Below are 12,011 nucleotides of genomic sequence, written 5' to 3'. Positions count from 1 at the left end.
TGTTGTCATTCATTCATTCATTCATAGGTGTTGAAACCCTCCCTGAGCTGAGCCCTCGCTGATCAGGGCATAAGGCCCAGCCCTTGGTGGGAAGAGCCCCCGCTGTCCTATCCAGCATGACTGGGGGGATGACGGGAACAGAATGTTGTGGGAACCCAGCATGGGGAGGTTCCTTCTGCAATGAAGTCTGGGAAGGCTTCCTGGAAGGGGAATCTGAACCTGCCTAGAAAGATTTGGAGGTTTGCACACCTGCTCTTCCAGCTGCAAGCCAAGGATCTGGGAGGATGTTTGGCAAACAGAGGCAGAGCGCCCCGGTAGGAGTTCAGGTAAATGAGGGTGGGGCGTCGGGTGGAGGACTGCAGCAGGTGGTACCAGGCGTGCGGGACCGCCCATCAGACCTCACCGTGGCCATCTGGGGAGGCGAATTGGGAGGGAGCCGGCTGGACGCAGACTCTGGCACAGGCTGCTGTGAGCATCCTGGCAAGAGGAGGGCGCCTGGGCAGGGGCAGGACAGGAAGGGGCAGTGGCCTCGGGGCCAAGAGTGTCTCCAGAGTGTCCTTGGGGTGCCCATCTGATGCCCACAAGGATACACCTAGTGGAGAGGTTGGTCCCTAAAAATCAACCATCTTACAAATACGTTCGGAGCCCTGGAGATGGGGCCACGTTGGAGGCAAGCCCACTTGGAGGCACAAAGAAAACAGAGCCCCCGACACTGGGAGTCCAGCAAGGAAGGTCGGCTTCCTCACATGCCCAAAAGCCCTGTGAGTTAGTGGCACGGGTGGGAAGATGCACCACCTGGGTGGGGGGCGGCAGAAAAGCTGGGGCCACATTTTTCATACAATTCTGTGCATGAGTGGCCCAAGCTATCTAGAGGGACGGGACCATAACTGTGGCACCTGACACCCGTTCCCTTGGCTTCTCGGCAATCGCCCTCCCAATAGCGTGGACGCACAGACCCACACCTGCCACATCCTTTGGTCAAAGCAGGAGCCACGCTATGCCTGGGACACCTCGGCGGGGGACGCTGCCCTGGATCCCTACTGCCACACCCTCGGCTCCCCCTTCCCACCTTCATCTCCCTGCAAAGCCTCTTGGCACCCAGGTCGGGGGACCCGGAGGCTCAGAACCTACCAGAAATCTTCTCTTCTCAGCTAATTGCCATTTTCAACTCCACTGAGAAGGACCCACTGAAAAGTGAAATAGAAACAGGCCTTGGTGGGTAGGGAGCAGCGAGTGTGGTGGTCAGCCACAATGACTGGTTGGGGTTGGGGGGCTGGAGAAAAAATGAAGGGAGGATGCAGCTGGGGTCGGCGGGTCGGCGAGAAGCTCTGGCAGCGTAGGAAGGAAGTGCAGTACCCGAGAAAACCGACTTCGGAGTCAGACGTTGAGAGACGGTGCAGGCAAGCCTCTGGGACCTCAGTATCTCGTCCAGGAAGGGGGCACATGGCAGGGGTCCGGGGGGCTGGCATGTGCCCTGTGTGAGCCTGCCATGCCGAATACTAAGCTCAAGGATCGGTGTCTACTGGGTACTCAGGAAAGGGTGGCTGGTGTGGCTGTCTGCTACTAGGCAGAGCACTGGAAAGAGAGTCCAGGCTCCTGCTTTGGCAGACACCAATGTGCTGTGCATCTCCTACCAGCTCTGACCTCAGTAAGGAGGGGCTTGGCCTGGCAGCCTCTAGTCAAAACGCCCAAGGTCCTGACTGAGGCTGTGGGGGAAGGTTGGAGAAACCCCCATAGGAAGGCAGGCAGAGTGTGGAAATGGGCACTCAACGGATCCCCGCAGGAAAGGCTCGGCTTATCTTCGAGCCTTATACCTCACAAACTTGAGTCAAGAAACCACACGTCGAGGACACACACCACAGATGTGGGCAGCTTTGGGAATTTTTTCTTTTCTTCTTTTTAAAAAAGATCAAAATTCATTCTTCTTTATTTGCCCCCATGATGAAAATAGATACGTATTATTAGCCAGAGGTGGATGGTGCAGGACCAGGAGACCCCACAGATCACTTCTGGGCAGAAGGTGACCTCAGTCCCAGCACTTTCTATAGGGGCCGGACCCCTAGAAAGCTCCCTTTCCAGACCGCCGGGCCAACACCCCTTGAACAGCAGAGACACCCAGCAGGCAAGGCCTGAGCTAGAAGGACACCTCTCAGGAGGGGGCTGTGGGGCCTTCAGCAGTGACTCCAGCTGATCCCCTGCCCGGGGGGCAGCAGCAGCCCGCCCACCAGCCTGCCCCCGCCAGCCAGTTCTGGGTCTCCAGAAATCAGAAGAGGCAGGACCCCCATAGGCTTTGGGTCTGGCGCATGTTGGCAGAGAGGGAGCGGCTCATGTGCTTGGTGGTGGAGCAGATTCCCTCGGCGGCCTGCATGGCTTCTGTGAGCGCCGTGTTGAGCTCCTCCAGGTCTTCCAGGTCCAGCTGGATGGAGCGTCGCTGCCCCCTGACCGCTCAGGTGGGGGTTGAGGGGGGCCAGTCAGCAGGGGCTGCGTGGGCTGAGGAAGCCTTGGCACAGAGCCCGGCCCCCAGTGACAGGGCTCTCTGTGCAGCAGGGGGTCCAAGGTCACCCAATGCCAAGTGCACAGCAGAGCTTTCCCCAGGCTGCTCTGGCTCTAGGGAAGACACTTTCCACATCTGCGTCTGACCTCTTCAAGTCAAAGGTCCCAGAGAAGGGTCTTGCCTCCCTCCCTGGCCTGGCCTGAAGCCAGTGTCACCCCAAGGGGAATCAAGTGCCCCCTGAGCAGAATCTCAGGCAGAAGGCCCTCCAGCCCCACTGCATCTCCCACGCTCACCTGAGGCCCCAGGGGTCTGTGGGGCTTCGGCAGGGCCCGACCACTGCAGCACAGAGTGAGGTTGTGGGATGGTGAAGGACAAGACCTTGGTCCCCTAGGGCACCGTCCCTGTGTGGATGCTGTGGCTGGGCTGGGGCGGGTCCGAGTACAGGTTCACCTGTCCAGGAGGGGAGACATGAGCAGAGCCACATCAGGGTTGGGGCAAACTCCTCAACAGGCCTCCCTTCACTCATACCATCACTTAGGCACTCAACAAACGTGCCTTGTAATAACTACTGCTACCTTTAGTGGAGCCCTTGGGCGGGGGCCAAACACGGGGCCAAGGACTTACAGGCCCTTCCATCCTCTGTTCACGGCAGTCCTGAAGGGGAGGCCGGGCAGGGACCATCATCTCCATTTTACAGAAGAGGAAACTGAGACTCTGGTTAACTCACTCAAAATCTCCAGCTGGAAATCCTTGGGCTGAGACTACAACCCTGCCATGACCCTAAAGACTCTGGTTTCCCAGATTAATCATTTTTACTAATATTTGTTACCATAATTTATGATGTAACTGCAATTATAATTAATATGGTATTTCACATTTAGCAAGTATATTACAATTATATATTACTAATAAAAACGTTTTTAATCATAATTATCCTATTGATAATAATGACAATTGATGAGTGTCTGAATGAGTGAGTAATCCATCACATGCATGAGCTCCTCTCTCAGCCGTAGCAGGTTTCTGTCATCTGAGGGTGGATTTCATATGGTCAACAGCCCAGTGGGTGAGGGAGAAGTCTGGAATCAGGCCAACGGCCAAGCAGGTCCGTGTGAAGCACAAGATCAGAGGAGACCCAGGAACGGATGGCGGGCCAGTGCAGGGCTGGGCAGCTACGGTCTGTTCTGGTGAATTACATTCTAGCAGACACAGCTGTGCTTGCTTAGGTGTCATCTAGGGTCTTTCATGCTACCACAGTGGCCGTGAGTCACTACCAGAGACTGTATGGCCCACAGAGCTGAAAATATTCACCTGTGGGCTTTGCCACTGGTCACTCTGAGTCCTACAACAGACGATTTAACAGACATCTCTTTGCGCAGAGTGACTGCTCAATAACCAGAAGCCACTACCCTCATATTCATCATCACCATTATGATTGCCGTTCCCATCATTACACATCACCATCACCACCACAACCTTCATCACCATCATCACCATCACCAGCATCATCACCATCATCCCCACTACCATCATCATCAGCATCATCACCACCATTATCATCATCACCATCACCATCACCTCCATCACCATCATAATCACCATTATCATCATCATCATTACCACCATCACCACCATCATGATCATCACCATCATCACCACTATCACCATCACAATCATCGTCATCACTACCATCATCTTCACCACCATGATCTTCATCACCATCATCACCACCACCATCACCACCATCATGATCATCACCATCATCACCACCATTATCATCATCATCACCATCACCATCACCATCATCATCACCCTCATCACCATCATTACCATCAACATCACCAACACCATCATCACTATTGTCACCACCATCACCATCACCAATGTCATCACCATTATCACTACCCACCATCACCATGACCAGCATCACCACCATCATCAGCATCACCAGCACCATTATCACCATCATAACTACCATCACTACTATGACTGTCATTATAACCATCACCACCATCACCACCACCATCACCATCACCATGATCTCCATCACCAGCACCACCACCATCATTCTCTCCATTATCATCACGATTGTCATTTATGGGGCCATCATGGAGGCAGGTCCCTGGAAACACTCTTCCCCTGGGGTGCCTCAGTGCCTCCCCGCTGGTCAGGCGGCTTATCTTACTGCTCCCCGCCGCCCCAGGGTCAGACGTGGGCAGTGTAGGGTACACGCCTGATACACGGAGCTCCCTAGCCCCCAGGCAGGCAGCCTCTCCCTGCTTAAGCTGCTCTTCACGTCCTGGTTGTGGCACAAAAACCTACTCCAAAGCGAGGGACAATGGCCCAGCACGGCCTGGCCCCCATTGCCTCCCCCTCCTTCGGACCCAGCATCTGATGAGAACAAAGCTGGACTTTAATATTCTTCTCTGCCATCTGCTCAGACCCACCTGTGGGGGCTTTCCCATAGCACCCCTTTCCTCCTAGGGTGACCTGAATCTGGGGAAGGCCAGCTCCCCACCCTGCCCATCCCCCACCCTGCCCTGGCAGGTGCTATGGTCCCAGTCTCCTGTTGCACAACTGAGTGTCAGGAAACAGCCAGAGTAGACTTCCCAGTGGGGCCATCCTGTGTTTGCTCTGTCCACAATGAATCAAGCCACCGCCGTGGACAGTCACTTTCCACCAATGACCAGCTGCCCCGTGCTGGGAAAAGGACGGAGGGCAAGCAAGAAGGGGAGAGGCTGGCAGGTGGATTCCAGTCCCTGCTTCCTGACCGGGACATGGTCTTGGTGAGTCATTCCTTCACTCTGGGCCTCAGTTTCTCCCTCTGCACAATGGGGGTGCTAAGCCCTTCCCTGCTTGCTACCACAGTTCGAGCTATTGTTCTGTAATAGCAGGGTGAATCGTCTCACATGGAATGGTATTCAACCGCTCTATGAAGAAGCAGTTTCCTGTAGTTCAACCCAATACGTAGCACCTTTCCAAATAATCACAGCTACGGGGTCTTGCACACTTACTGTGAGCAGGAGCTCTGTTGGGTGTGATACGTTTTCATCATATTTCCTGCCAAACTTCTCTTGGCATTGGGCCTGGGCCAGTTGGAGGGGCGGGCAGGGAGGGGTGTCCAGATGCTCGTCCCACAGAGGTACTATGGCATCCCTGAGGTTGTAGGAAGATGGAGAAAATGGTACTGCATCGGGCGGGGGTGGTGCTGGGTGCACTTGAAGGAGCTACTTGGAGAGCCTCTTGGGAGGAGACAGAGACCTCCAGGGGTACCTGAGTGACAGCGAGGACCCCTCCTTCCTTCTGAATGGGGCTCCATTTACTTGCTGCGAGAGAAAGCATTCATTTCTCTCTACGCTACTCAGCACACACAGGGCCACCGAGTGCGATTCAAGGACAGGGCACAAGAGGGAAGAGTTGTTGGCCTGGGGCCTGACCAGCGTCGGTTGTGAAGAAGGAGGTTTAGGGCTGTGGGTCACTCTCGTGCCAGTACCGGGCACCAGATCCCCAGTGACAGGCAGGCTTCTCTGTTACTTAATAAACTTTGTGTGTGTGCATGGACGTGTGCATGGATGTGTGTGTGTTCACGTGTGTGTGCGTGTGTGGTATGGGACATCCTCTAAAGCTCTGAGCAGAAGCCCCATGGCCCAGGGTAACGGGGGCGCTCTCCCTGTAACAGTCAGCTCCCCGCTGAGAGAAGCAGGGTCTCCAGTCCGCCCCAGTCGCATCATCTCACACCGGGACCGCTGGGACGGCACCTGGCTCCCTACCCTGACCCCCCAATCTTCCCCACCCAGACAGAGGGAACTTTCTTTTTCTTTTTTCTTTTTTTTTTTTAAGATTTTATTTATTTATTTGACAGAGATCACAAGTAGGCAGAGAGGTATGCAGAGAGAGAGAGAGAGAGGGAAGTAGGCTCCTTGCTGAGCAGAGAGCCCGATGCGGGACTCAATCCCAGGACCCTGAGATCATGACCTGAACCGAAGGCAGCGGCTTAACCCACTGAGCCACCCAGGCGCCCCCAGAGGGAACTTTCTAAAGAGCAAATCGACTACTCGTCTCCCACCTCGCTTAAAACCTTCCCATTTCTCCTGATTCCTGCGGGGTCCAGGGCAGACTCCCCAGCCCGGCTCCTGTGCCCTGCAGGCTCGGTTCCCGCCAACCTCTCCAGCATGGGTCCCGTCACTCCCACGCCATCCCACTGCCGGCCACTCGGACCCAGGTCCTCCGCACGCCCCACGTTCTCTGCCCTCCACTCTTCCCCGCTGACGAACTCCGCTCCTTTTCTCAAGACTCAAATTAGGGCAATGCCCATCCAAAACACCAAGTGAGCTGGCAAAAAAAAAAAAAAAAAAAGAGCAAAGAAAAGAGGAAATCCCACTTCTGACAAGGATGTGGAGGAGGGGACTCCTCTGTGTCACCAAATTGGCACCACATTAGACAATGTTCGTGTTTTTGATTTGTCATGTGTTTTGTCATCTCTCTTTGGGGAGAGAGGTTTTTTTTTTTAAATCAGCTTAATTGAGGTGTAATTGGCATACAATAAAACGCACACATTTTAGGTTCAGGGTTCAGCGAGTTTTCACAAATGTGCATTATGCTCGTAACCACCCCTGCGGTGGAAATGGGGCATATGGCCACGGATCTCAGAAAGTGCTCTTCCAACCTCTGGCCCTCAGACTGCCCTCCTTGCCCGAGGCAACCACCGGTCTGATTTCTGCCATTCTAGATCAGTTTGGGGGGTTTGAGAACATTCTGTACCTGGAACCAAACAGTATGTGCTTGATGAGTCTGGCTTTTTTTGTTCAGCAGAATGTTTTGGAGATTCACGGCTGTTGTCTTATATGCCAGTAGTTGGTTCCTTTTGATTGCTACATAGTATTCCCTCTATGAAACTGTTACGATGTGTCTTTCCATTTTCCTGACGACTGGCATTTGAACTGTTTCTGGTTTTTGGCTATTTCGAATAACAGAATAACATCATAGTCTTGTCCGTGACATGTTTTTCTCTCTCTTGAATGGTAGGGCATGGTAGAAAGGGATTTGGTCGCTTTCTGACTCGTGGCATTCACCGCGAGGAATGGTGAACATCACCATACGAAATGCTAGAGGCAATTCTCTCTCTATAAAGCTGGAAAAAAATAAAATGCTACGGAGAGAGCAATAAAATGCTATAAAGAGAGGGCACCATTAAGTACGGGGAACCTAGGAAGAGCACGACAGGGGTGTGCATCCATTAAAATTATAACCACTGACTACACGGAAACATGGGAAATGACTCAAAATATATGAAATGAACAGGGATACAAAACTGTAACATAACATAAGAAGGCTTTGGGGAAGTATTCGTTCATAGGGCTAAAGATCTGACCCAGTCAGGCAGAAACACTCATGGACTGTGGATGCGCACATCTGGGGTGCTGGGCACTGTCGGGGCCTGGGGACCTCCTGGTGACGACAGAGGCCACCTTCCTGTTCCATGGCAGGGGGTGGAGACCACACGTGCATCATTTCTTGTTTTAGATGTTGGGAGCTAGTTCAGGTAACACCACATTTACTGGAAATAGACGTGTAACTTGGACACCTCCTCCTTGTAGAAGGATCCCTGCCTCCGAGTGTTGGTTGGCACCACCCTCCCCCAATGGACTTTTGTTCCCCCATGGTTGTCACCACACTCTGCTGGAATGGAATCCATGGTTTTCCTTACCCCTACTCCAGAGCCTCTCCCCATCACCCACCCCCATGCCACCTAGTCTGGGAACTGTCTAAATCACTTTCAGCATTATGTCTGACTTTCACTCTGGATGCTCAGGGAGACACAAATTGGGTGAAGTCAGTAAAGAATCTTCTTTGGGCTCAGGTCATGATCTCAGGGTCCTGAGATCGAGACCCACATCGGGCTCTCTGCTTGGTGGGGAGCCTACTTCCTCCTCTCTCTCTGCCTGCCTCTCTGCCTACTTGTGATCTCTCTGTGTCAAATAAATAAATAAAATCTTAAAACAAACAAAACAAAACAAAAGGAAAAAACCTCTTAGCTTGCTTAGAGGTCCCTCTACTGAAATCTACACACGTTTCATGATACCACTCCAGCCCACACCCAGCTTGGCTTTGAACAGCCTGACCTTGGGGCCCCTGTAACCCTTCAGGTCAGGGTTCTGAATTAGACCAAGGTTTGGAGGCTTTAGCTACAGTGGGCTTTGGGGGAGGGAGGGGAGGATTTGTGCAAAGCATTTCACAAGAGCTCAAGGACTGTGTCACCAGGGGGGCTCCAGGGCTCCTCCCACAGCTCATTATAAAATCACTGTCCCCTCCCACCAGCAGCTCTGCCTGACTCCAGGTGTCTCTCCATCTAGGCATGGCGCTGTCCTGGGCCCTTGCTGCCCTGAGCCTCCTTCCTCTGCTGCATGCCCAGAGCCCAGTGTGTGCCAACCTCACAGCAGCGCCCATCACCAATGCCACCCTGGACCAGGTGCGTCCCTCGGCCCCCGAGCAACAGGGGCAGCTGCCTCCTTCCCTGGGCTCCCCTTCTCCCGCTGGTTTGTGGACGCCGCCCCCCCCACCCCCCGTCTGATTCTGCCCGCTACTGCCTGCTTCTGCCCTCTTCTCTCCTGGGTCCTGGGGTGACCTTCTGACCAGGCTCTGGACGCATTCTTCTGCTTCCTAACTCAGAAGCCTCATGGCAAGTTCCCTCAGAGGGGACATCCTGTCCTGGGCCCGGAGGGCCACCCAGTGTCTGGGGAGGTTCCTGACCCTCAGAGTGAGCTCCTGCGTGTGCCCTCCTCGCCTGGGGCCCCAGTCTCCCTGCGTGTAAAAAGGAGGGGGACATCTTTGTACCTGGCTGGCTGGCAGGCAGGAGCATTCGGCTCCCAGCCTTTGTCATCAGATCTTGGCTTCTCCCCAGATCTCTGGCAAGTGGTTTTATCTCTCCTCGGCCTTCCGCAACCCGGAGTTCAACCAGTCAGCGAGAACAATCCATGCGGCCTTCTTCTATTTCACTCCCAACCATACGGACGACACAATACTGCTCGGAGAGTACCTAACCATGTAAGACCCCCACATACCAGCTTGCCCCCAGCCCCAGCTTCTGTTCCTAGCTGCTGGGAAACCTCGAGCAAGTCCCTCCTTCCTCCTGACCTCAGCCTTTTCATCCGTGGATGAGGAGGGCGGACTAGTCGGCCCAACTCTTGCCCTCGATGATAGCGACCGGTGCTTGTCCACTTCTTCTCAATGATCCTCCTCTTTTTCACCCTTCTTCTGTCTGGCTGTAGTGGGAACAAGTGCATCTATAACTCCAGCTATCTGAAGGTCCAGAGGGAAAATGGGACCCTGTCCAAACACGGTGAGGACCAACGGGAGGACTGGGGTGTGTCATGGGGACCTGTGGATGGACCAGACAATAGGGTCAGTGCTGGGGCGAAGCCACAGAGAACCCAGGTCAGGCCTTCCTCCTACATTTCTGATGTCCCAGGGTCTCCACACTGCAGTAACAAGTAATAACCGTCCCCAGATTTGAGCTCTATGTGCCAGGCACTGTTTGAAGTAATTTTACTAGGATTAACCCACCTGAGACTCACAATCTTAGGAGGACCTGACAGCGATCAGCTGAGGAAACAGAGAAACAGAGAGGTCCGTTGTTTCCCTGAAGTCACACAGCCTGTAATTAGAACTAGAATTCAAACCGAGGGCTGGCTGCAGGCCTGCCTCTCTCCACTACTCTTTCCCCTTTGGGACCTGAGGGTGGCAGTCTGTGTCAGGCAGGGAGTGACCCCACTCCTGTCCCCACCATCGCCCCAGAGAGGGCACATAGTAGGAGCATACAAATGCTGGTGGTATTAAACCAACAGCCCTGGGCAGCCCTGAGGCTCCTGTCTGTGCCTCACTTTTCTCATCTGGAAAATGGGGAGAAAGGCCCTGACAGCCACAGTCAGCACGAGGCTCCTACGATTCCACAACTCTTTGCAAGGCCCGGCACACAGAGGGAGTGAAGGTCGTTGGCCCAGGTGAACTCCCAGCCTTCACTGACCACTGGGGGGGCCACGGGAACACTCATGGTCAGACCCATTGTGCTATGTGGTCTCACCCAGAAGTTTTCTTCTCCAGAGTCTGGCAAAGAAGTGTTTGCCGATCTCCTGCTCACTAAGGATCCTAAGATCTTCATGCTTGGCTTCTCCCTGAAGGATGAGCAGAACAAGGGACTGTCCTTCTATGGTAAGCACCGTTCTAATGTCCACCCCAACCCGACCTCACCCAGCAGACCACCTGTCCCTGTGGCTGGGCCCCCAGAACCCCCGCCCTCCCCTGAGCCCCAGCGAGGCCCCCGGCATGCTCACCCAGCCCCCTTGTTCCCTCCTGCAGCTGACAAGGCAGAAGTGACTGAGGAACAAATGAGAGTTTTCCATGAAGCCATCACGTGCTTAGGCATGCAGACGTCGGAGATCAATTACACTGATGCGAAAAAGGTGAACGCAGTGCAGACTAGGCTATGCCCGCCATCGGAGCCATCCTGCCTGGGGGCAGCCCCAGAGGCCTGGATAGGGAGACCAGCCGGCCAAGGCTGCATAGTGAGGCAGGATGTCCTACTTTTAAGCACCTGCCTCCCTGCAGGGACAGCTGAGCTCCCCAGAGGCCCAAAAGTTGAGGGCCCAGGAGGGAAAGTCCCTGGGGAACAGGGAGGACAGGAAGGGAGGAGGAACAGTGGGAATAGGGTGGCAGTGGGAATTTGACAGGGAAACACACAAGGGTGATTATCGCTTACACCTGCCGGCCACGGCCCAGACATCAGATACGTCAGAGGCTTTCCTTGGTCGTGTCCTATAAGGCAATCTCTAAAATCACAGAGCTGCTGAGTGGGCTATACTTTTTCAGATAGGCATGAAATACTTTTATTATCATCAAAGTAAAAAGGTCTCCGTTGGCCACCTGAGGCCATCTCTCCTGCCCACCAGCAGCCTAAAGCTCCTCCAGTCCCCACTCCTGGCAGCTGCAGGAAAGGCCTGGGCACACAGCACCAACTGGCTCTGGTGTGCAGCCTGCCTTCCCCATCCACTGGCTGGGGGACCGCAGACAGGCCGCAAGGCCCCCTGACCCTCGGTTATATCATGTGCTCAGGAATCCAGATCAGCCCAGGGGCTTGGCGAATCCTCAGTACACAGCAGCGCTTTGTAAAGCCTCTCTGGAGTGCAAGAAGCTGAGGCTCAGAGCTGGACCGTGCCTCGCCCAGGGTCCCTGAGCTGGCGCCACAGTCCGGAGCTCATCCACCCTTGCCCTCACAAGAGGCCCTCGCGTCACCAGGCTCCCCTCTCACTGTCTTCCAGGATCTGTGTGGGCCGCTGGAGAAGCAGCACAAGGAAGAAAGGCAGAAGGAAAAGGAGGAACACACAGCGTTGGACTAGGACCCTGGGGACCGTGGGGCCCATCCTCAGCCCTAGGCCCACCCCTTTTGTACATGATGTTTTTGTCTCAGGTGCATTAATAAAGCTTCTGCCTTTGAAACAGGAGGCAGGGGCTCGTTTGCTCA

At 54.3% G+C, this 12,011-nt stretch overlaps 1 protein-coding gene across 2 annotated transcripts; it reads left to right on the top strand.

Annotated features, from left to right (window-relative positions):
- Positions 1-5,169: 5,169 nt before the first annotated feature.
- LOC122916858 (alpha-1-acid glycoprotein-like) lies at positions 5,170-12,011 on the top strand. 2 transcript variants are annotated; one of them, XM_044264245.1, is made up of 7 exons: positions 5,170-5,280; positions 8,848-8,963; positions 9,396-9,538; positions 9,763-9,833; positions 10,595-10,702; positions 10,850-10,953; positions 11,809-12,011. In XM_044264245.1, the coding sequence occupies exons 2-7, from the start codon at positions 8,850-8,852 to the stop codon at positions 11,884-11,886; spliced, it is 618 nt and encodes a 205-aa protein (XP_044120180.1). In that variant the 5' UTR covers positions 5,170-5,280; positions 8,848-8,849; the 3' UTR covers positions 11,887-12,011. The 2 variants fall into 2 exon arrangements, with proteins under 2 accessions (XP_044120180.1, XP_044120179.1); XM_044264244.1 differs by lacking the exon at positions 5,170-5,280 and having other exon boundaries at positions 8,824-8,963.

Source organism: Neovison vison, chromosome 9, assembly GCF_020171115.1.
Source record: "Neovison vison isolate M4711 chromosome 9, ASM_NN_V1, whole genome shotgun sequence".
Lineage (NCBI taxonomy): Eukaryota > Metazoa > Chordata > Mammalia > Carnivora > Mustelidae > Neogale > Neogale vison.
This window is presented reverse-complemented; position numbering and strand designations above follow the sequence as displayed.